Source organism: Eschrichtius robustus, chromosome 6, assembly GCF_028021215.1.
Source record: "Eschrichtius robustus isolate mEscRob2 chromosome 6, mEscRob2.pri, whole genome shotgun sequence".
Taxonomy (NCBI): Eukaryota; Metazoa; Chordata; class Mammalia; order Artiodactyla; family Eschrichtiidae; genus Eschrichtius; species Eschrichtius robustus.
In genome coordinates, this window is record NC_090829.1 from 93,666,006 (window position 1) to 93,692,281 (window position 26,276).

The 26,276-nt window shown below is 37.1% G+C and overlaps 1 protein-coding gene across 6 annotated transcripts in view; it reads left to right on the plus strand.

Annotated features, from left to right (window-relative positions):
- The first annotated feature begins 2,574 nt into the window (after positions 1–2,574).
- The window catches only part of CBLB (Cbl proto-oncogene B), a 209,378-nt gene continuing 185,676 nt past the window's right edge, over positions 2,575–26,276 (plus strand). For 3 of the 6 annotated variants that reach the window (XM_068546811.1, XM_068546814.1, XM_068546816.1), the window contains exons 1-3: positions 2,575–2,689; positions 4,029–4,212; positions 16,713–16,963. In XM_068546811.1, the coding sequence (XP_068402912.1) occupies positions 4,045–4,212; positions 16,713–16,963 (419 nt within the window). In that variant the 5' untranslated portion in view covers positions 2,575–2,689; positions 4,029–4,044. Of the gene's footprint in view, positions 2,690–2,874; positions 3,012–3,127; positions 3,352–4,028; positions 4,213–16,712; positions 16,964–26,276 lie in introns of those variants that run through there. The other 3 variants (XM_068546817.1, XM_068546815.1, XM_068546812.1) reach the window with 3 other exon arrangements.

The following is a 26,276-nucleotide window of genomic DNA, read 5'->3' on the forward strand; positions in this document are numbered from 1 at the left end:
GCTCTTTGTTAGGAGTCTCACCATTCTCCCTCATGCCAGGATCTTCCAGGAGAACACTCCTCTCCTATAAAGGTGTCGTACCCAAGTTCCCTCTAGGTTACAAATCACCATGCTGCTGAAGGATACTGCATTCACCTTAAACTGCACCATGTTGGAGATTGACTTGTTCTATGCAGAAATGAGGAGAGTATTTCTCTAGCCAACTCTGTCACCTTGAAGTACTACTACTTATGCTCTGAGTATCACAAAGTCTCCTATGAAAACACTTCTTTGTGCTTTTATTTATAGCCCTCAGCATGCAGTCCTTTATTATGTTTTAGCTCTTGTGTCTTCATTGGAAGCATCTGGGATATGAAGGTTCATCCCAACAGGTCTTTATTCTCCCACATACATCAACTCATGCTAATAGTTTGCAGGGAGGGCTACTACTCCCTCAGTTCATCAGACATAAGCAAATCCTGAATCCTAGTAGGGTTCAAATGGGAACTCTACTACACCAGAATTTGACCTGGATTCAAGATGGCTTTGATAAAATAGCTAGTGGAGAATGAAGCTGTAAATCCTGGGTATTATATATATACGTATGTGTGTTGTGTGTGTATGTGTTTAATATATATATGTATATATATATTTATACACACACATATATATAAAACTATATCCCACAAAACTTGTAATTTGTTTCAATATGATATGCTTCATACCATAGGCAGTGCTATTTTCTCATTAAGTCATCTCTTTCAGTTGCAAAACTAACATCAAAGGAATGCCACCTGCTATAACATGTATTTTACTTATTCTGCATTTATCTAGATATGAATATGAGTAATGTACTTAGTTGTAATATTTCCTTAAGCTACTCTTTTCCTACGTGCTGAAAAACCTTCTATACATATATTCTTTTTGGATTTATTTAAAAGGTGACCCAATACGTTTTTTCCTCTTGCAGTCTTCCTTTAGTAAATTTAGCTACTGTTACTATAAGTAAAGGAGATAGGCATGGGTGGAGGAGATATGGAGAGGCCAGTACTTATGTAGATAAACGCAATGTGAAAACAAGGAACTACTCTTTAATTATTGGCATAGAAAAAATGGCAAAGAAACAAAATTACTTCCTGAACCACATTTTATCACCTGACTAGTTGCAAAGAGCACGTTTTGCCTGTTTTAATCAAATGAAAATCTTAACCACCTGAATTTAGGGCTGTAAAGAATGTTTATAACAACTCAGGATCCTTGACAGTAGTTACTAACCACAGTACTAAAATGGTTATTTAGGTAGAAAGTGGTTAGAGCCATTAAGAAACATTTTATCGGGTTAACTGGTTAGAGAAAGAATTAAAAAAAATATTTTTTGAATACAAAATATTACAACATCTGAGAAGCCCAAGGTGTAAAGTGTATTCAACACTACCAGCTGAGGTGGAAAGAAAATTCCGAAGCATGACAATCTAGAGCAATTGTTAGTAGAACCTGTGGTGGGGCTGAAGTTAAATAGAAAGAAATAGAAGGCATTTGTTTAATATATGATCTTGCTGAAAGAAGGATCCCAGCACAGTAGCTTTTTCCTTTTAAGATTAGCCAGATGTGGACGTTTCTAAAGACATAAGGATGGAGCCACAGAGAGATTACAAATGCTGGGAGAGAATGGCAGACACAGAGTAAAGGTGACTGACAAAATACAAAAGCTGTTTCCTCTTCAGTCATTTACACACAACTTGCACTAAATAAAAAGGTACATTGTATACATTAGCAACCCACATAGTCTGGTTCTTTCACTGCCCTGGCACGATTAGTAGAGACAATTTGGCCAGCGGTGTCAACTATTTACTTTTGCATCAACCTGATGTTGTTTGATCAGCAATTCTTTAAAACTAACAGTAAAAGGGAAACACACTCAGAAATTTAGGAAGTTCTGATTGGCAATCAGGTGTTAACCCTAGTCTAGTCTGTTCTATGAAAGGCTTATACTTCATCTTAGAAGCTGAGTGACTGCTCTTTTTTTGACAGTCAACAAGAAGCCATGCCTTAGACCTGTTTGGCTGCTGTCCTGGGTAGAAGAGTTTGGCAGCCCTAGGGAGATGAATTCTTCAGCCTCGGATCCGCCCAGAGTAAAGAAGCAACACCCTCTCAGCCACTACTCTGTTGCTATGAAACAAAAGACTAGGAAAGTGAACGAAGCAGGAAGTCCCGCCTTTTAGCCGGAGTCCGCTTTGGCTCCGGTTCCCAACGCTCACGCCCACCCGCCCACTCCTTATTGGTCAATTCCCTAGTGCCTTGCATCCTTTCTTCCATTTCCTTTCCCTTTTCCACTTTCGTTCTTGGGTGAGTCCAGTCCCGCCATTTCCCTCCGAATCCCTTTCCATTTGGGACGTGCGGCGAGCGGGCCTTCCTCTGGGGCCATTGTGTACTGTGGGAGACGTGGACCGGGTGGTAGTGCGAGGAGGACGGGCGCCTCCCGCCCATTGGCACCGCCCGCTGTCGGGCAGGGCACGGGTGCTCGGGATTGGCCCAGTCGCGCGCGGCCCCGCCCCCGGCCCCGCCCCGCGCCTGGCTCTCTCTGTGTGTATCCTACAGGGGTGGGGTGGCCAGCGAGTGGTCTCTTCCTCCGGCTAGTGCTGCTGCAGCGTCCCGCGGCCTCCCCGAGAGTCGGGCGGGAGGGGAAAGCGGGCGTGGACTGGTCTTGACGGTAATTGTTGCGTTTCCCTGTCTCGAAGGCCGGTGCTCTGGGTCACTCCTTCCTCGGGAGCGGGGCTTTCACGGCGATTACACACTCCCTGCCCGGGCTGCCCACGCACCCTGGGCTCGTGCGCGTAGAGTCGGACCCGCGCACACGCGTGTCTCTGGGCAGCTACTGCGCCGAGAGGCCAGGAGGGAAGGGGGCGCCGGGGAGGCTTGACGCTGCTTTCCGCCCTGGGGGCCCTGGGGCAGCCAGGCGCGGGCCACAGAGGAAGAGGGGACAGCCCCGGCTTCCAGCTGCTGTCGCCGCCGCCGTCACAGTTTGAAGAGGGGTATTTAAAGCCCGGACCTGGGCAGGGCCAGGGAGGGAGGAAGAGGGAGTAAAGGGAGACGGGCGGCTGGGATTGCAGACAACCCGGGGAGCCGAGCGCAGAGCGCCCGAGACGGACAGGGCAGCGGGCGCTGGAGGCGCGAGGCGATACTTTGTCCTTTCTCTGTCTACCTTCCTCCCCCGGCTGTTATCCGAGAGTGGCAGGGGAGGGGCCTGAGCCGGGAGGAGGCACAGATGTCCCGAAACAAAGCTTTGGACCCCTTACCCCCACCCCACTTGGATGAGACAAGAGGCGAGGAGCGAAAGAAGTGAACTCTCTCCTCCTTTCTGTGCCCGCTCTTGTCAGTTTCTCAGTCTCTCTTTTAAAATGGGTTATTTGTGTGTTGGTTTATTTGGCTCTTAACTTGGGCGCAACTCCTCAACCGCGTTGGTTAAAGAACTGTGTGTTCGTGTGTCCATGTTCATGAGTCCGTAGTTGGTGGTTTTAGCGGGTAAAATCCAAGTCCTAAGCCGTTGTTGACAGCAGACTTGCCCCTTAAAGCTCCTGTAGAATTATCTTTACGTTTATATAACTTGACGAAATCTAACAGAGTGAAAGTGCGGTTTTTGAGGGAGGCTCCCAAAAGGTTTTCTGGGGGCTTCAGCTCTAGTCTTTTGAATTGGGATTAAGGCAGGGAGGGGAAAAACAGAACAGTGTGTTCTTATCTAGTTGGAGGAAATCTATGTAAGTTTTTATTGTTATGAGTTTGGTATTAATCAAGCCTTCACTACTTGCATATTTAACTCTTAGTGTTCCAAAAACAAATCTAAGGTCATTGCTACTAAACCTGTTTGTTGTGTGTAAAGATTGAGAGTGTAAATTCACACACTATTGAAAAGTTGAATCTGGGGCCCTGGATTTTGTTCTCACTGATGGAGGAAGATGTAGTGGGTACAAGTTAACCTGTTTTCTGTTGGGTAAATATTTTCATCACCAACTAACTTTTTTTTTTTTTTTTTTTTTTAATTTCCCTTTCAGAGAACTAAGATTCCAGATGGCAAATTCTATGAATGGCAGAAACCCTGGTGGTCGAGGAGGAAACCCCCGAAAAGGACGAATTTTGGGTATTATTGACGCTATTCAAGATGCAGTTGGACCCCCTAAGCAAGCAGCAGCAGATCGCAGGACTGTGGAGAAAACTTGGAAACTCATGGACAAAGTGGTAAGTTCTGTCTGACCGTGTCTGTACACAGCAGGGTTGACCCTGGATGTGGCTGGTTTCTCCAGTTTTATTTGTACTGTTACTTAATAATAGTTATTGTTGTAGCAATAATCTTTTGCTTTGGATTGACCATCTTTCTTATATCTGCTCTGGGTGTTTAGAAAAGTTGGGTTCAGAGCTAAGACTTGTTTTTTTACCTTTTGTCCTACTCTTCAAGGTTCAAAGTTCCTCTACGTGACTTAGATATGCAAAGTTTTTACTGTTGGCTGCTCTTTGTTGGTACATGGCATAGAATAGTTTGGATGTGTTCGTTACATCTTATGTAAGGTTGTCTTGCTGTTAGATAACAAAAGAGTGTATACAAGTAATTTAAGAAAAGTCTCTGACGGACCACTCATGACAACCACAGTGTATGATGCTGAGAATGATAACTGGGGAAAGAACCAGATTAGTCCTTAAGTGAGGAAGCAGTGTTTGAGAGTTTCCATTTTCATCTTTGAGAATTCATCTTCATTAAGGAACTTTTTTGCTGTTGTTAATGATAGAGTTACAGTTTCTTTCATCTATTCCATTTTGAAACAGGAAACCTTTTTGATTGCACATTGTTTATTGTGAAAGGAAAATTTATGATGGAGGTGGTGGGACTGAGAGTATCAGAAACTTCTGTGGTTTCTGCATGTTGCTTTCAGATGAACTACAATGTTATAAGAAGAAATCATGCTGGCTGTCAGTGCCCAGAGAATTCTAGACAACCTGAATACTTCACAGGGGTCTATGGAGAAAACTGTAGCTGTGTCCTATTTTACTAAGTAGGATTATGAAATAAATATAATTAAGATGTAGCTTGCTGCTGTGCAAAATTAATAGTTTTTCTCTTGAAGCAATAGTACTGTACCCTATATATTGGTAAATGTTTGTAGCGCCTTATGGTTTTATTTCATAGATATTTGGGGCTAATTATAAAGTTAGTTGATGCAGGGCTCTTGATGTCTTTATAACTGCAGAAATGGAGGTTTAAAAAAATATTTCTTTGTAGGTGTGTGCTAAAGCCTTCACAAAGTCATATGGTAGCAGTCAACTTCACTTTGGTTTGTAACAGTGTTCAAATATTTGCCGCAAAAAGCCACTGTCAGTGGTATTAGCAATACAGGAAGGGGATAAGATTTACTTTATTTTCATTTATCCTTATGAAAAGCACAGATGGGTAGATGAACAATGGACCTGGCATTATATGGCTGGTGATGCTAAAGGCAGAGCCAGAATATTTTTGTTAGATAAATATCCTTAGTTTTAGGCTTCAGTGTGACCTATTTAAGCTTCTGCCAATTTATTCAAATTGTGATATTAAAGTGCTCCAGACAGAATGATGTCATAGTGTCAGAACATTGCAACTTGCTGCTTGAGGTCAGGTTTTGATTTTAACATTGGATACTTAAGAATGAGAAGCATGCAGTTGGAAAAATTGTATATATTTGACAGGCACAATACTAGCTGCCTTTGCTTTTCTAAGGAGTAAGCAATTTAAGGTCACTCTCATGCCTGAACCGTTAGTTGGGCGTAAGAGAAGGAGATTCAGGGTTTTTCTTTAACTTATCTGTTATATGAGTGTGCAAAAATGGGTCAGATTCTACCAGGGAGCTGCTCCTCTCTCCCCACCCCTTCTTTGAGTGGTCAGAATTTGTACAATTGTGAGTAAATGTTAGAACATCAAATGAAAAAGATTTATATAAGGAAGTGGTAAACTGTAGGTAATGTAGAGTCATTATTTTTGAAACATTAAAAAATGTGTGTGTAATTTTGGTCTCTAACCGATTGTTAACCTAAGTTTTATCCTCTTTTAATTATTTCACCATGGGTTATGGTAAAATAGATGGTTATTTGATAGTTAAGCTTCTGCCATTGTTTGTTTTGTTAACCCTTTTGTGGGTTTGTGTTTAGCCTCTCTAATTGAGAAACTTGACTCACAAGGAAATCTACTACCTAAAGTCTCTACTTAGTGGAATGCGGGTATGGGGGTTGGCCAGAGGTGCATTGTGTGGCTTTCCCTATTTGTCTTCATTATTTGTCAAGGCTGAAAATTGTTGTGTTCATTTATGAATGCATTCGTGGGCTTTGTGGAGGGAAACCATATAAATCATTTTAAAAGAGTCCAGTATGTTTATTGCCACTCTATCTCCCAGTAATAAAAAAGCATTGATAATTACTATTTGGAAAGTCTATTTTATTTAATTGTGTAGTGCAGAAGAATCACCCACATGTGTTTGTCTTTCCTTCCTTGTCAGTGGTGAAGGAAGTGGTTCATAATATCAACACTGTCCTGGTGATTACATCAAGAACTTTATTATTAGTCCAAAAGTTAATCCCTTGACACATTACCTGTTTTGTAAAATAACTGCAATAGTAGGAGTTTAGCTTCCGAATAACGGAAAATAGTAACGTTCAACTCTAACTGGTAGTTATGTAAAAGGCAAGGTTAAGCATTTGGCATTTTTTCTTTATGAAGCCTCTGCAACAAGGTCAAATCTTAGAAGTATAAATTTGTAAACAGGCTCCAAGTGCAGTATGTCGTCTCAGCCACCTATAAAGTAAAATAACATCTCACAGGGCAAAGAAGCAGTCTTAGACTGTAGGGGAAATATCTAGTAAATGTGTAGTTACACCATTCCCTGGCCTCTAGAATTTAAAAGTCAACTGAAATTCCAGTTCCAACTAATTGTTATGTTTTCAGAGGGCAGGCTTTCTATACAAGGTCACTGAGAGTGGGAGGGAGTAATTGCTCAGCTGTGTTCCTTGTAAGATGTAAAGTGTTTTGTAAGAAAACATCGGTGGCACAGACTTAGCAGAGTACATTTATTGAGAAAAAGAATAGTAGCATATCCCAAAGCATCTCATTTAGACATATTTTCTGGTTTTAGTTCTACGTGTCAGTGTAAGTCAATAGCTGACCCCAAACTCTTCAGGTCAGTAGATGCCTGTTTGATATAGTGACAGAACTATTACTCATGAATACACCGGAAGGTTCAAATACACCTGAAATGTGGAGTCTGTCCCAAAGCTCTTACAGAGATGGAGGTTCTTAACACTTAAACATTTCTTGAGGACCTACTGTGTTTCTATGAAGTGCTTATTACCTGCGGATGCAAAGCTATACAAGATATAACTCTGCCCTTGATCTGTCAAGGAACTCAGAGACCAGCATCAGAGCCAGGCATGTAAGTGGATAATTGCCATGTAGTATGGAAGGGGCTGTAATACAGACCTATACAAAGTACAGTGGGAGCAGTCGAGAACATCTGTCTGGTTTTTCTGGCCACTGCTCAGACTGTTGTCTGTCTGGATTCTGCTGGCCACTGCCTTTAGGAATAGCATTATTGTACTCTTGTTGGAAATGCTGTGGTGAGGGTAAGGAAATGATTGCTAATCAGTATGGTAGGAATGATGATTTATTAATGTGAGGTTCCTGAGCATGGTTTTCACAAGCATCTTAGCCAGGTGATGGAAAGTGGAAGAAACAATTTTCCATCTAATAGATACTAAATGTACTGAGCGTACGTGGCTGTTCAGGAAATTAAAAAGTAATTAATTGATGCCAAAGAGCAAAGCAAGTTGAGTACCTGCCTACGCTTTTGTCTTGCTGTCCTTGTCATTCATTTGAAATTACATTACTGAAAGAGTTTTAAAAACATTTAAAAAGTGATGACACCGAACAGCCTTTTCCTGCCTTTTACCCTCAGTACATTTAGTACATTTGTCAAGCTTGGAATATAATTTATTCTCTATCTTTATAATTTCACTTCAACCATAATACATTTTAAAGTTTGTCAATCAAAAATGCTTAAATTATATGCAGCTATTAAAAAATAAGAGTAAGTATTCTTTTCTAAGTTGAATTACTCATACCTCTGAAAAATATTGCATGTGGAATATAATTCGGATTTTGGATGCCTATTGTTTGTGTTTGTTCGGTTTGAGAATATCAGTCCTTGGGCCCTTGGAACAGGGAATATCATTTATTTGAATTATTCTTCACATATTTCTTTTTCCTTAGTGAGGTTGTTCTACATTAGCAGAATCATGGGCCCTAGTAGACTTTGATAGATGGTAACACATTACGTGTCTGGGTTATTTTGTTTACTACTGAGTTAGATTCTGATTTGTGCTTAGATAAATGAAGTGATCCCAAAGTTTGCCTCTTGTCACTTCTAGGTAAAGCTTTTGGATAAAGTAAAAGATTTAAAGGAATCCTCCCAAGAGTTGCCTGGGTTTTTATCCGTGTGATATGGAGCATACCTTTAGCAGAAGCCTTAATCAGTTATTATCTTTTAACTCCTGTAGAATTTTAACCATTCAGATTTTGAATCAAATTCTTTCTTTCTTTCAGAGTTGCTTTCTGTGCTATTTATTTCATCATTCATTTATCATATCCTAAGTATGGAAAGATAGAGAATCATAGATAACCATGTTATCCTGTAGGGTGTACTTAAGTGCTGTAACACGGTGTAAATAAAGTGCTGTAACACAGCATCTGGTAGATGTGAGTGTTGCTTGCTGGGGTGAAAAGTTGGTGTAGAATGCAGCATAGTGGAGGTATTATCCAGCTATTTTTTAGAGGATGCTTTGGATTCCAGTGAAGTGAGGACACATCAGGCAGAAGGAATGATGAGTAAAGGGAGATTGCTGAGTGAAAGAAGGTTAGTTAGAGAAAGATGAAGAGGCTTTGACTGTTTTGTCAAGGAATTTGGACTTTATTTGGTAGGCAAAGAAACACTGAGATGTTTGAGCAGAGTGAGAGAAAGTCAAGGCTATGCTGTGATAAATTACTGTCTTGACTCTAGAAAGGATGAATTAAGAGAAAAAAAGAAACCCTTAAAAGTAGAAATAATGATCAAGAGGAATTAAAACAGACTGGGCAAGAAGTAATGAAGGACTGAGCTAGAGAATTGACAGTAGATATAGCAAGTGTTGGTTCAAACGTGGGAGGCATTTTGGAGTAAAGTCTAAGGTCCTGGTGACCCTTCAGAGATAGAGGATGAACGAGAAGTTGAAGTGAAAGTGACTCTTGAGGTTTTCAGCTTAGTTGACTCTAAGGCAGTGATGCACTTAATGAGATAAGGAACATAGGAAGAAAAGAGGAAGCTTGGGGGCTGGTGCATGATAAGTTTGTTTTTGGCCATGTCGAGTTTGACTTGCTAGAGTGAAATCCATTTTGAAGTCAGAAAATTGAATGTGCAGTTAAAGAGAGAAGTTGAAACTAGAGACATATGTTTGGTAGATATGCCCATAGAGGCAGCATTTCAAGCTATAGAACAACAAGAGAGTTGGAGGGCAGAGTAGAAGGTGAGAGGTGGAGAAAAAGTTAGAGATTGGAATTCTCAGCTGTATCAGGTGTGTATCTATAATTAGATGGCAGTGAAGGAAAGAGAATCCTGCAAAGAACAGTGATGAAACAGATAGGAGAAGAATGAGAGCATACTGATTTCCTGAGTAGAGATAGCTTTAATGAGGAGATAGTTTCAAAGTCTGAGAAAACCAAGTTCAAATGGAGAAAACCAAGCCTAATGAAAGTGTAAGAAGTCATTGAATTTCTTGAGTCGAGTCCATTGTTGATCTTTCAGTGTAGTTTTGCTTCTGTGAGAGCTAGATGAAAACGAGTATGTGGATTATTTAAAAATTGTTCTAGAACTGGGACAACTAGTGCAAAGAAAGAAAGTTCTGATAGATAGCTTGAGGGTTTGAGCAGAGCATAACTTTGTGTGTAGGTGCTATTGGAGAAGTTCACGGATTTAGGGGAAGGAATGTAGGTAGGGAGTGATTTAAGATGTAAGGGAAGAAAAAATAATTGATAAAGTGGCATCCTGGATTACAATGTGAGAAGGAGAGGCTAATAACAAGTAGAAGGGTAATCCTTGGTAGATAACTGTAACTTCCGCTTAGATAAGAGGGAAGTAAGGAAATATACAGAGAAGTTTTGGGGAATTTTTAAATTTTATGTTGGGCTGTCAAGAAGTGATTTAACTTGTAACATTTGTAATGTCTAAATCATATTTTAAAATTGTATATTGTAGAATAAACAATATATATTTAAACTAGTTTTATAGCAATTAAGTGCATAAATAAGTAAAAAATTGAAATGAAAATCAGTCCTGAGCCTTTATATTAAGATCACCTTAAAAACATGCTGTGACTTAAATGATGCCACAATGCTGTTTTTATCTACTCTGCTTGGGCATATATTTAAGATTTTTTAAAATGTATTTGTAGGTGCTGATTTTCTCCTAGTAATTAAAGAAGCATTTTGAAAATATCTGACTAAATTTTTAGCTTTTTAACATATTAACATTTAAATAATTGTTAAGCTCACACTGTTTTCTAAGAGGAATTACAAAAAATAGTTCTTAAGTATTCTACCTTTTAAATGATTCCAGATCAGCTGAGTACCTATGTACTGATTCCAAATCAGGAGTAGTGACCTGGGCTTATTAACCTTATTTGCTCCTATTCTGTACAAAACAGGAGACTTTTTAAGGATTTCAGGTAGTATAACAAACTTTAGGAACTAAATAAAAGAACTCTTAATGATCCCCAACAAGGTGGCCAGTGCCCTTGGTCTAATTCTAATATCTTTGCAAAATCTGCAGGGATTTTGCCATGTTGTGGTATAATATGGAAGGAGAAGAAATCCTAAAAAGTTGCCAGTGCCCAGTATGTGTCAGGTATTGTGCAGAGCACTTTACATTTCCTCTTCTGAGAATGTGTAACATCTTTAGAAGTTTTCATGGTTTCCAGAAGAAGAAACTGGCCCAAGGTTGTAAAGCTAGTAACTGGCAGGGCTAGATCCCAGGTTTGATTGATTCTGATGCCTATGTTTATAGTATGAAGATTCAAGCACGCTGCTTGAATCTTCCTCTTTTCAAGAGAAGTAAATCAAAAGGATCTTTACCCCCTATATTTGAAATGATCAAGTTCTTTTCCAAGCTTTGTATTCATTTGTAGACAGGTTTATTCAATATAGGTATGGATATCCTGTTTGTAATATTACTTTACTTCTGAGAGGTTCCTCCTTAACTTGTTCCTTTCCTCCTTTCCTCCATGAAATATTTATTGCGCATCTACTATATGCAAGATCCTACATTAGGTGATGGAGATAGACCAGTAAGATAGATATGTGAACAAATGAATAGTGAACAAATGAATACACAATTGACATCTTAATTACAACTAGTCAGTTATTTAATGGTGCTTTTTATAACAATAAAAAGGTTATAAAGAGGTTATAAAGGTTATAAAAGGTTATAAAGGTTAAAGGTGTCTTTCTAAAGAAACCTTCTTTGAAAACCATAAAAGAATTGGTAGTTTCCCCCAAATCCTGCTATGATTAATTTCTAGACTCATAACCAGTTAGTTATATGCTAACCTTCTTGTTTTGCCCAATTAATATTCTATGTAGAAAGAGTTCTGTTTTATTTTTATATTTTTAAAATTTTATGCTGTATAAGTTTTTATGCTTTTATATACTTAGGGTGTGATTTGCTGAACTAAACTGTAAAGAACCCAAAGAACTCACAGACACTTTTTTGTCATAATGACATACTTTTAAGTAACTGCAATAAGGAATCTCTTACAGTAGTTACCTGAGGAGCACAGACAAGGGATTCTTTCAGGCTTCCCATACTGTCTTTAAAAAATGGGATGTTTCGTTTCGCAGATACAATACATGATTTAGTATAACTGAATGCTCCACGAGGTGAGGTGTGTTTTATAATGAAAGTCTTTTATGGTATGCGCACAATTCCTTACTGTTGAAGTTTCCATTTGCTTCAGTAGAATTTCTTTCATAGGTTTCAGGGGCTGGTTTGAACCTTGTTTGCAGAAAATATGTTAGCTGACCTAATACTTCTTTGTTACCTTTTGGCTGGAAATTTTAATTAAAGCACAGTCAGGAAACTGTTTAAATGCAAGAGTGTTCCAGAATAATTAATGGCTTTAAAGATTCTAGTAGCCCTAGTAAATCCTGTGTTTATATTTGCGCCTTTGCTTTGATATGGTTGAATATATATTTTATGTATATGAATACATATTCATGTATTTACTGAAATACACATGTAGTGCCATATTAAATATGAAATATATATTTTTATGATTGTGAGACGATGCATATATAGACATATACAGAGAGGTCTATTTAAAAATCTTTAAATACATTTTCAAGAAATACATCAGGCAGTTGTCTGCTGTTATGGAGAGAGTGCCTGACTTGTAAGTCCAGACAGCAGGGTTCTGAGCAGTAAACTTAACTAGGTTCCATTTCTGTGTTTAAGTATTGTTATGTCACAAGGAAGGAGTTGGTCTTGGTGACCTCCAAGGTCCTCTTTAACTCTAAAATCCTTTGAGCCAATGACTATAATGGAATTTTTAGCCCAATTCCAATACTAAATGTTTTACCTTTTAGTTCAAAAGCAAAGAGTAATGAGCCAATCCTTTAATGTACCAGTTGGTGCCCTAAAAAGTCCATCAGTGTATAATATAATGTGACTGTAGATGTGTTCTTTGTGAAAGCTCTCCTGTGTTGGGACCCGCTTTCATTCTAGGCAGTGACTTAGATATTTCTAGAAGAAGTCTGAGTCATTCGAATCTGAACTTGAACCTTAAATGGTGAGCTTGATTTTTCTCCTTAAAATACTGGTTTTAGAAAAGCAATTTTTCTCGCCCTGGCTTTCGCAGTTCCTTGCACATAGCAGGCACTCAATAAATATTTATTGAATGGAATTGAATTTGACCTGCTAGGAAGTCATAGTCCTGGCATAGGGTTATTCATTTTCGGCAAGAGTTGTCATAAATCACAGAGTTTAATACTAATCCAACTGATGAACTGCACAGTCAGCGGCATACTGTAGTAGTTCAGCATTTTATGTTGCACTTGCCCAAGTGCAGGTTTAGAAAACTGTGTGGCCTACAAAGGCCTTGATGAACTGGCTCTAGCCTATTGAAGATCTCTTCATTCCACTCACCCAGGGGCTCCAGTGCCCCCACCTTTTAGAATGACTGCACTGACTGCTCTTCACACACCCTACTCTCTGGGGCCTCTCAAGCCTCTGCACATCCCTTTGCCTGGAATACTCCTTTTGCAAATTTAGGTATGCTTTTCATGGCCCTGCCACGTAGATGTGTCTGCTTCATTCCTCCTCTAGCACTTTGTAGTCTCCTCCATTATAGCACTCTGATTCTCCTGCCATTCTTTTCTAAGCCACCAGTCTTTTTCACTAGAACACTCCTTGAGGACAGGTGTGTGATTTATTCATTGCTGTACTCCATAGGGCCCGAAACAATGCCTGACACATAAACGTTTGTAGAATTAACAAATGGGCCCTCAAGTGCATGTAAATTCGCAAATGGAGTAAAATAAAAATGTAAATGAGTTTAGCCAGGGATCATTAATTATATGCCTAATTCTGATTAAATTGTGATATAGTTAGAAAGAAGATCAGCCTGAGATTCATAAGATGTAGGCTCTTGTGTTGGATTAATGATTTTTCAATAGTCCCTTAATCTTTGTAGTTCTTAGTTTCTTTATCTGAAAAATGAATGGATTGGACAGGATCTTTACTAAGATCCCTTAGAGCAAGAATTACATTGCTCCTAAGTTAATTATAGAGAACTAGGTCTCTTCTGCCAGACTCCTTGAGGCATGAAGTATGCTCTAGTCATCTATAATTTCCTGACACTAAGCCCAGTACCTGGTATATAGTAGTTATTCAAACAATTTTACTGAATAAATCAATACTCAGATAGAATTATAATTTAAATAAAACAAATGAGAAAAAGGCCAGGTAGCAAATAGTAAATTAAAAATCTGTAACATTTAAAAGAATCTATTAAAGAACAGTAATTTGGAATGTCTGAAAAATTTTTTATTTATCAGTTAAAAAATTCACCAGTTGGAGGAAGTGAATTTAAAACTGCCTAGCCCCCTAACTACAAGTTAATAATTTATCAGTCTGCGACATGTTGTACCAAGTTTTATGTTGCTGAAATTAAACGGCCTGCTGTAGGATGTTGGTGGTGATATTTTTGAAATTTGTGTATACTCGTGGTATTATCTTTTAGTTTTAAGAATTGAAAAACCATCTTGTTTCAAGCAGGATTTGTTAAATCATTGATATATTTGGGACTTCATCTGTCTTTAGGGGAGAAAATACTATTATATAGTTCAATCATGGAAATAAGGAAGTAATATAATAACATCTGTGTGTAAAAATACATATAAAGAATTTCAGAATCAATCAACCAACCATCTGTACATCCATTTATTAGTTCTGTACTGTATGCTAGACTGTTCTGCTTTAGGCACTGTGTACAGAGAGGAGGGAGATAGAACGCCCTTAGTTAATGTGAGACATGGTTGTCTTAAATTAGGGGCTGATGCTTGATAGTTTGAACCAGATTTTTTCCCCCACAGAAGATACGGTCATTTCTCAGAGGAAGCAAGTGAGAAAGTAAGTTTAAGAGTACTTTTTCATTTGTCATTTCCTTGATTTATTTGTGTTTGTGGTTCTTGAAATTATTAATGTTCAACTCTTTTTCATTTGGCCCGGGCACTTTTATCAGTACCCAAAAGTGGATCCGTGTTTTGTGGAACCTGAAATTTAGAGTGGTCCTTTTAAAGAAAAAAGTACAAATACAAAATTGGGTATGAAAAGAAAGACCATTAAAAGAAATGGTTAAGTCCGCAAACATCAGAGAAATAATCTAGACTCTGTACACTTTACTTATTTATTTTTAAAATTTTATTTATTTTATTTATTTACTTTTGGCTTCATTGGGTCTTCGTTGCTGCACGCGGGCTTTCTCTAGTTGCCGTGAGCGGGGGCTACTCTTCCTTGCGGTGCGCGGGCTTCTAATTGCGGTGGCTCCTCTTTGTTGCGGAGCACGGGCTCTAGGCGCGCGGTCTTCAGTAGTTGTGGTTCTCGGGCTCTAGAGCGCAGGCTCAGTAGTTGTGACGCACGGGCTTAGTTGCTCCGCGGCACGTGGGATCTTCCTGGACCAGGGCTCGAAACTGTGTCCCCTGCATTGGCTGGCGGATTCTTAACCACTGCGCCACCAGGGAAGCCCTCTGTACACTTTATGGTTTGATTCTCTTCCATTGCCCACGTATGCCTCCAATTCTGGGTACCATTGGACACATTCAAATTACGAAATTTAAACGTGACCTTCCTGCTCCTGTGCTCGGCTGGTCAGCACCATGAACACTTGAAATATTCCCGAAGCCATTCTTGTATCACAACTGCTGACAATGATTTAACTAGTTCCAGAAGTGACTGCCTTCCTTACATGTACCTTCCACTTAAAGCCAAACTAGTGTATTTCAGCTCAAATTCCCATTAGCCAGACTCCAAAAATGCCCCCAGCTCCTTCAGTGCCACCCAACAGAAGGTTAAGTTTGACAGAAAGGATGTTGTACTGGGAAAAAGACAGAAATCTTAACTAATTGTATGTAAAATATCTTGCTCTTGAAAACTTTACAAAAAAATTTATGACGAGACCTTTAGAAGAGGGCCAAGTGTCTGAGGGACCCTCAAGCTTACGCTTCATGAGCTTCTCAGTAACTCTGCTTTGATGTGTGCATTTTGCCTTTTGTAAGAGTGTGCGCCTTTACACTATGTACACACTTGTGCAATTCCCAATGAGTTTATTTAAACAGTCGTTTAATTGGATGGTTCTTTATGCTGTGATTGGAGGGGTAAGAATGAGAGATGGGTAAACTTACTTATGACTAAATCACATGAACATGTAGAAAGAAGTGAATGTAGTAGTAGAATTACTACCTTTTCGTGCTAGCAGAAGGTATGGTTCTGCAGGCAGCCCTGAACGCCCCAGTCGTTGGGTGGCACCTGATGGAATGACTGAACCGTTATGTAACGTGTGTTTCTAGGCCTGGGATGTAATGTGAAGAGGTGGAAACGACTTGTTCTGACCTGACACCCATTTACTACTTAATAATTCAGTTATTAAAAGAGCACCTGTTTTTAGTCTTCTCAGGGTTTGGGAACAATACACCAAAACATAAATTAAAATCTATCAAAGAGCTTTAGCTGGGAAAGTAATCTCTGAATGTGAAATGTTAAAATGGGCCAGCAGATGAGGCCCATTCCCTCATTTTTGTTTAAAAAAGAGACTGTTAGTGTTATATAATAATTAGCACATTGGTGTTCTGTTAAGCCATGAACAATGGGATGTTGAAGAGAGAATGAAAACTTTAGGGGTTGAAAGTTAAGGTCTGACATAGAAAAACTGAATGAGAAGAGAAGAAAATAGTATTTAATTGTATGAAAACAGATGGGAATGTAGATTCTTTGTAGATTGCTGATCATAATTTAAAAATCAAAATGTATATTATGGAAGGCAAAGAAATAGTACATAGTTTGTTAATTTTCTCAGCTCTTCTGTAAGAAAGTGTTGCAGTTCATATGAAAATGTTTTATTTCTGTCTTTGTTTCTTTTAGGTCAGACTGTGCCAAAATCCTAAACTTCAGTTGAAGAATAGCCCACCATATATACTTGATATTTTACCTGATACATATCAGCATTTGAGACTTATATTGAGTAAATATGACGACAACCAGAAACTTGCCCAACTCAGTGAGAATGAATATTTTAAAATCTACATTGATAGTCTAATGAAAAAGTCAAAAAGAGCAATAAGACTCTTTAAAGAAGGCAAGGAGAGGATGTACGAAGAGCAGTCGCAGGACAGGTAAGAATATTTCACATTTTATTTTTCTAAGGGTTAAGGTCATTTATGTTGCTTTTTGTTTCACAGTTAGGATAAATGTTACCATGTGTTTGTTTTGGGGGAAATATCATTGCATTTGTGTGTTCGCTTTTCATATTATTTAAACCTTGTAGTTTTACACAAGGTTTACACAAATTTATCTGTGTCAATAGCTAGTTCATGAGACAGTGTTCTTATTTTGTTTTAATAGCTTTATTTTTTATTATTTTTTTTTTAGTAGCTTTATTTTTTAGAGCAGTTTAAGGTTTGCAGAAAAATGACTCAGAAAGTAGAGCTCCAGTATACTCCCTCCCCCCATTTGCCGTTTTGTCGATTATTAAAAGCTTGCAAAAGGTGGTACTTTTGTTACAGTGATGAACCAGTATTGATACAGTTTTATTAACTAAAGTTCATAGTTTGTATTAGGGTTCACTCTTTGTATTGCACGGTTCTCAGAGTTTCCACAAATGTATAATAATGTCATATATCTACCATTATGGTATCATGTAGAATACTTTCACTGCATTAAAAATGCCCTGTGTCCTACCTATTCACTGCTTCCCTCCCCCACTGCCTCCACCATACACCTCTTGAAGCCCTGGCAACCACTCATCTTTTTACTGTCTCTATAGTTTTTGCTTTCTTCAGAATGTCATATAGTTGAAATCATATAATATGTAACATTTTCAGACTGGCTTCTTTTACTTAACAATATGCCTTTAAGGTTATCCCATGTCTTTTCATAGCTTGATAGTTGATTTTTTTTTTAATTATCGAATGATACACCATTACATGGATGTAGCACAGTTTGTTTGTCCACTCACCTATTGAAGGACATCTTGGTTGCTTCCAATTTTTGGCAGTTACGTACAAAGCTGCTATAAATATTGGTGTGTAGGATTTTGTGTGGACATAAGATTTTAGCTCATTTGAGCAAGTATTTAGGAGCATGATTTCTTGATATTATGATAAGCCTATGTTTGGTTTTGTAAGAAACTCCCAAACTGTTTTCCAAAGTGGCTGTACTGTTTGCATTCTCACCAGCAGTGAGAGTTCCTGTTGCTCCATTCCACCAGCATTTGGTGTTGGACAGTGTCTTCAGGACGTAGTCTTGATTGGAGGTGTAGGTGTGCAAGATGTGGGTGGAAGATGTAACTTCAGTTCCTATACTTTGACTGTTAAGTGAGAAGCAGGGGCAGTGATGACTGAAGTGACATCAACTGAATCCTCATTTTATAGCCAGGATTTTTGACTTAGAGACTCTTCATTGAAGTTTGTTGTTTGGCTATTTCAACGTTAAATTTCATGATCTATCTTAAACTAAATAGAGTTTTCCACTTCTGGGACATTTAAGTTCTATCTAGAATATTCACTGATAGTGATAGTCTATTTAGATTTCCAGACTGGAAAATAAATATTAATTAAAATATATAATGTCTTAATGTAGTTGAGGTGAATTTTAGTTTAAGACTCTTAACGTCTCTGGATTTTAGTTTTCTTAGATGTAGGAAAAACCTCTAAGAAATCTCTAATGTTTCAGGTCAGAAACAGTAGTCTCATATAGTCTAATGAAACATAGGATTGTATAACAGAAAATTCAGTTATCTAGGTATGTAGACTCTGAAGTTGTCTGTAAATAGCAGCCAAACAAATACCTAGAGTGAGTAAAACCGTCAAGTTCAAGCATAGTAAAACCCTCTGCCAAAGGTAAGATGGCATAAATGTTTACTTATTTATAATTTGCTCTCTAAATTAGTGATGAAGCCTAACATAATCATAGGAGTCTAACCAATTATGTAACTGTGGGCTTATCACTTAATATTCTTGGACCACAGTTTATAACGTCTTGAGGGTGGTGACCCTTCCAGTCAGCTGCCTTTTAGCTTCAAGCTCTAAGACTCTCTCCAGGACTGTTAATGGGAATTTTGAATTGCCACAAGGTTCCAGAAGTAAGGAACAGAAATATCATAGTGATTGCTTCTCCTTATAGACTTCCCAAGAATGGCCAAGGTTATGGGAAGCCAGAGGTTTATGTTTAAAACTGTATTTTTGCCTTGTAGTTTTACCGTTGATCTAATAAAACTAACTTGTTTTAGAAACATCTTTACGCTTCTTATTCACATTTGGTAGCCCTGAGATTCTTCTTGATCTAGCAACGTAATCCATGAAATTTTACTTTTTAAGTTATTAGATCAGTGAGAAGGTGTGTAACTTCTAGGACTAGGAATTTGAGTGGTGTAAGTGTTTTAATTGGATGTAGTAATCTATGATGGAGTAAACTTGTATCTCACTGTTACATCTTTTTTAGAAACTTGAAACATTTCTAACTCAGGAAATGTCTTATAACTACCATTTCATAAATAAATTTAGATTTTTTTGGCTTTTTATGTGGGAGCATATCATGGTGGAATCTTTATAAATTTTGGTTGATTGTGTGTAGATTTCCATAGATGATGACACATTGCATAATGCTAACTGATCACAATGAGGCAACTCTGTAAATTCTGTGTTTTAAGTGCCCAAGTAAATTTTGTCACTGTCCTAAATTCAATTCTAAAATAAAGTTTATTAGCGTCTATGCTGGTATAGCATATTTCTAATTGGATTTTTCTTTCATCCATGTTCAATTTTCTGATAATGTTCAGTGGCCACTGTGTTTATGCAAAACTTACATTTGATAAATGATCATAATTCATAATAATGTACTATTCTTGGTACACTGTAACAAGACAAATTTTTGATTTATGTTTCTTTTAGTAGTAATATATTTTTAAACATTCACTTCTGTGTTCCCTTAGATTTCCAAGTGTAACTGAGGCTAAAACGTGCCACTGTACACGGAACTCTGGATGTTTTGCTCTATAGAATATAAAAGAAACTTCTTAGAATGTTCTCAGGGTTGGTAGGCAATTGAATATTCTTTTTAGTAGTATGACTCTTACCTAACATGTATTACACACTGCTAATTGGGAATATTATAAATTCTCTGAACAATCTTTTTTTTTTTATATTCTGTAAATAATGTCACTAGGGACATTAGTATTTTTAAGCTAAAAATGAAGGACAGTAATACTAGAAATAGTAATTTGGAGTTCATTGACTAAACCAGCATTTCCCTGAGAGATTCTGTACTTTATGAGTACATGAATCAAAATGTTTATTTTAATGTTCCTGTTGTATCAAAAATAAACTTCTTTGTGGATTTGTTTTAAATGTAAGGGCAAGTGCGAAAAAAATCAGGCATCGGTTTTGAACTAGCTATGCTTTGATTGATAGCTAAAATATGAGTAGCCTGAATTTTTAAGGCAATTTCACACAAATGTGATAAATATAATAAATAGAAAAATAAATAGATATAGCAAATGGCATGCAGTGTATTCCCTGTGTAGCGGGTGAAAGGTAGAAATTATAGTTAGGTAAGTTTATTTGCTGTGGAAATAGATATTAAGAGTGCGTAATGCAAGCCTCTTGCTTTGAGAATGGGTGGAATAATGATTCCTGGTAGAGGCAGCCTGCATGCCTCGCTTGACGTTTATAGTAAACCTCTTCCTTCTCCAGTATCACTTTTTCCCCAGTTCCCCCTCCCCCCCAAACAGCTGAACCTCACACTGAGTTGGTGCTTCTCCAGCAGTGTCTAAACCATTCTGAGCTGGTATTTCTGGGAAGAGTAATTCAGTGATTTCTGGCACACATAACGTTTTCAAGTGTATGTGTGGAGTGGGCTTCAGGAATCATGTAGAGAAGGGACAATTTATAGTTTCAAGCACAGAGAAGAGGAGAAACTTTATAACATATTGCTTAAAGTTTTAGGGGCAAAAGTCAAAGTGGGTGTGAAGGTAGTTACAGGTGACAAATATGAAATTGACAGGAGATGCCTTTCTTCAGTGATGTGGCTGGCAGTTTCGTCAGTTGACCATTTTAATAGAAAAATATTTACTCTTTCATATAAAAAGTTATGTATTAATCTCCTGTTCTTCAAGCCCTGGTGTTGGACACTGTGTTTTTTAAGAACACCCAGAGGTGATGGCATAACGATAATCAGATTTTCCATATTTTAGAACTGCTTCAGTGAACCAGAGTGCTACAACCCATTTTTCCCTCCCACACTCCGGTTTGCAACCACTGGAACAAAACCAGAAGTCAGCTGAGGTGGAAAAATAGCTCTGAGTTTGATAACCTGGCTGTGAAAAAAATAAAGGCTTTTAAAAAATTCATGCCAAAGAGTAATACACAGATGTTGTCTTAATATTAATATCATTTGAAAGCCCCTGGACCATTCTTTATGCACATGTGTTGTAGAAAACAAATCATAGTGTGCATAGCTGGTATAATAATACTCATTCTAAATGATATTTTTTTAAAAAAAGTAGTTTGACATTGAAAAATTAGTTCTAGAAGATGCTAGCCTTTATTTAAAATCCTTCAGGAGCATCAAGCAAAATCTTTTTCTCTATTGACCATTTGGCTGAACAAAGAAAAACATATAGCCTGCTACATTAATAAAGTGCCTTTCCCTCTAAAGAACTACAAATCACTCTACTTGCTGTTTATGCCTGTGTTGTAATTCATGAGATAGTGTACCAAGAACATTTTGAAACTGATACACTAAAGAGAAATGGTTAAGTTAAAAGTTGAAACAAAACAACATCAGCTACAACAATAATAACAGTAAGGGCAACAACAAAACACAAAGCTGCAAACCAACCTGCTTGCATTCCTCATACCACTGTATGACAACATTGCTTTGGCCAAAGAATAGTGCATTAATTGAAATGTTTAAATTGGTATAAACATGAGTACTTGTTGATTACATGGTCACAGGAAGCAGTTTTGAAATTCCTTGTGGGTTTTCAGTTTAACCATACGAAGAGATTGACCTGTGTACACAGTTTGGGTTCTGTGTAATAGTTTTAATTATCATGGGATCTCACAGGTTAATGGCCTTGTTTATAATCCCACATCAAGTTCCACATTTTCTCCTGGGCAGCCCTGTGCATTGTGAGAAGGACATGAGGAAAGAGTGCAGGAATCTCGTGGTGTGATGCCATTTCTCCTCCAAGGGTTCTTTGTAACCTTGGTTGGTTTCCTGACTCCAGTAGTGTTTTTTCAGTCTTTAAATTATTTTCTGGATATTCACAATATTTGTTGGCTAAGACATTTCAGCATCAACAAATGAAGATGTGGTTTGTTTCAGACTAAATGTTACTGTTGCTCCATCAGTCTATTAAATAGTTTTGCAAATCCAATAGTAGTTTCTAGTAAAAATACTGTTTTTTTTTTTAATTACAGTAACCATTTGCAGGAGAATTAATCTTAGGGAAGTTATGTTATCTATAAATAATTTGTACAGTATTGAATGCATTCCATTTATTCTATGAATTATCTATTGTTTAATGATGCAAGAGAGGGAATGGTTTATACTCCTTTAAAAAAACAATTTTATATTTTAAATATTAACCTAATCTTTCTATTTCTCTTTTTGTTTACTAATGGTGAAAATTGCAGTTCTTTTGCATTTCATGAGGACAAGGGACAAGTTGCAAGTAGAAAAATATGATTTCTAAGTAAGTCAAAATAGGTTACTGATAGGTTTGAACACAAGTATTTTAATATAAACATACTCAGTTGCTATTTAATTTTTTCTATATGTATCTGCATTCTAGGCACTTTTTTTCTTTTCAGTGGAAGAACAGAGGAAGTAGAAGATTAATTTGTGACATTTTAAAATGATAATATATAATCTGGATTCAGAGGAAAATAGTAATCAATCCTTTTAAGTAGAAATATATCTGCCAAGTAGGAAATGGAATTTTCTCTAGAAAAAGTGAATATCTTCCTGAGATTAATTTATCACGAATGAATAGAGTTTATTTAGTCTTGATAAGAATGCTTTCATTCATATTTAAAGCGTCTGAGAGATGTGAATATACTTTTCTAAAGTTTGGAAATGAAGGGGCTTATTTCTTTAACACACTATGAGAGTAGAGGCCACAAGAAAGTTTTGTAGACAAATGTTTTCTAAGTTAAACAAAGGGAGTCTGTCAGGGTGGGCAGGTGAGAGCTTGCAGAATCTTTGACTCTTAAGGACTTTATGGCCAACGACATCCATGCTGCTTTGCTAACTGGATGCAAAGTCATTTATGTGTTGATTTTCATGTAAGTCAAAAGTGAAGGGTTTCTCTAGCAGTTTCCTCTTTGGGATATATTTTCAAAATATGAAAGAACACAAATTATTCTGCTATTGAGATATTCAAATTTAAGACTAAATCCGCTGTCCACTGTTTTTAAGTTTTAAATAAAGTGTTTACAATTAATCCATTTATTTGCTGTGTATTTACTTTTTTTCCCGACCCTGTGTTAATACCATTCAGTCTCTAACACCTGGTTTATTAGGCATTAAAAATTTTATTGCAATTCATTTAAATTCCTTCCAGGTCAAAATATATATTATATACACGTGATATTTTGATTTTAAAATTGGAGAATTTTTTTCCCTGCAGTTTAGAGTTGATTAAAGGTTCATAAATTGCTGAGTGATAACCATTGTATCGTAAGACAGTAAGCCAACTCACAAGACTCAAGTGCACTTTATGGTTGAATACCTTTTATGTTTTTCAGTCTTAAGGCAGTTTATTAAAATTGATGTTTTCCTTTCAGTAAATATCTGGTGACATTCAAATTTGATAATTAAAATCCTGAAGCACTCAAGAAAGAATGCCTGTTTTCAGTTTCATAATAACAATACTCCCACAAAGAAGGTTGATGAATGATGTCTTTCAAGTGGCAGATTTGTTATTTAGTTAAAGAGAGCTCCTTTGGCAGATTTTTACGCATCTAAATTGAAGTTTGTTTATAAAACAGACAAGCTGCAGTGATAATTCTATAGCCTGAGGAATGCTTGGAAATCTAGTCCAAGAAGCATCTTTTTTCCCCAGTGATTTAACATAGAAGTGGAGTTTCCAGGAATCCAAACAGATTAGCATCCAGCACTAATTGGGTAGGTCATAAAATAGTACTTATATCTCACAGTTTTGAAATAAAGTGCTTCAGGAATATTCAGTTTTCTAAACCCATTTTAATATTAATCTTTGTCTCTTTAAGCTCATTATATTGTCAGAGCATGAGTTCTTGTTGGAGTTTGCATTTATACATGAGTTGTTTATAGATGTGTTAATTATAGCAGGGTACGCATAGGTCATTACAGAGAGTACCCATTTGTAGATTTAAATCATAAAGAGAGATCGAGGCTGCCTGTCTTATTTGGTAGAACCACTGAGGAACAGATTAAACTCAGAGACAATTTAGATTTATTTTTGAAATGTGTTACTTTGAACATCTGATCATGTGATGTAATCACATGTAATCACAGATGTGTGACTATGAGTTTCCTAGGGCTGCTGTAACAAATTACCACAAACCTGAAGTTTATGTTGTCTTAAGTTGATTCTCTCACACTTCTGGAGCCTAGAAGTCTGAAATCAAGATGTCATCAGGGCCATGCTCCCTCCAGCTCTCCAGGGCAGGATGCTTTCAGGACTCTTGTAGCTTCTGATAGATAGCTCCAGGCACTCCTTGGCTTGTGGCAGCATAACTTCAGTCTCTGCCTCTGTCATCACCTGGTGTTCTCCTCTCTGTGTGTGTGTCCAAATTTACCTCTTAGGAGAGCACCAGTCATATTGACTCAGGGCCTAGCCTAATGACCCTATCTTACCTTTATGACATCTACAGAGACCCTATTTCTAAATAAGGTTACATTCCTAGGTAGGGTTGAGGTTAGGATTTCAACATATCTTTTTAGGAGGCACAGTTCACCCATAACAGTGACCGAGTACAGCACAATTTATACTATGGAAGGGAAAGAAAACTGAAACTCAATAGAGTATATGTCATGAAAGTGTGAAAAACTTTGCTCGGTAGAAGATGATGCTAAACAAATGACTTAAAATTATTTTTTGAAGGGCCTGTAGCTCAAATAATTATGCAGTTTTTTTTCAGGTTTATAATAAAAAGCTTGGTGAATTAATTTATTGATTAATTTTTATGCATATATTGAAAAGCATGGTGAAATTGACTTTCATCAATAATAAAATTTTTATATAAATTGAAATAAATGAATTTATAAGTATCTTGTTATAACATTCTTACTGATTTCAATGTATAAAATGCCATCTCTTTAGAAATTATTAGTACTATGAATATGTATATTTAATTAATTTACAATATTAATAGTAGCCCTGATTATCCCTTGATTAAGAATCCCTGTTTTATTCTTTTATTTTTGTGATAAGCTCTGGATGATTAATTAAAATAGTTAATTACGACTTACATCATCATCATTAAATCTATGTTTACGAAGTTTTCTGTATTGCAAATTAAAAAAAAAAAATGTGGGAGGTATTTTCCATGTTGGTGGCATAGAGGAGACTACACTTTCACTTTGTGTCTTTGCTATTAAGATATAAAGTATTGTAAGTATGATTTCAAATTAAGATTTTAGAGAATCAACTCAAGGATTTTAGAAAACAAGAGTAAATTATTTCTGAACATGGCATGTTGAGTGGCTTAAACCAGGGGTCAGCAAACTGTACAGAGCTAGACAGTAAATATTTTAGACTTTGCCAGGTCCCTGGTAACCAGTCAGCTCTGCCTTTATAGTAGGAAAGCAGACACAGACAGTATGTAAATAAATTGGAATGGCTGTGTTCTAATAAAACTTTATTTAGAAAAACATTGTGGTAGACTAAATTTGGCCTGGGGGCTGTGGTTTGCCAACTGTTGCCTTTTAAAGTATTAATCTAAATTTTGGACAGTACAATTTTAAAAGGGTTTTATCAACATGGGCTGAGTATATAAATTGCATAAACTAGGAATGTGTTTGGATAAAAGTAATAATACCTGAGCAACAGTAGTTTACATATATAGGGATATATAATTCTCAGCAGTGCCGTCAGAGACTAAGCTCTTTCTGACTTTGTAATGTCCTTCCTTAGTGTGTTGGGTTTGTCCTCATTCTAGTCACCTAATGTCTGTAGAATTCCTGCTGCAGCTCCATATTTTTTTAAGGCTACAAGACTGAGGAGAGAAGGGCAACAGTATGTATGCCTGTCCTCTTTATATTATTGATGGAAAAGCTATCCAGGAACCCTTCTACCAACTTGTTCCCTCCAGCAGATTCTCTTAGGTCTTTTTAGGCCTGAAAAATGTGATATCCAGAACAATAGTGAAAACATTTAGATATAAATTTTTTCTATTCTTGTTGGCTTTCTAGGGAAAAATATTTAAAATTAAAAGAAGG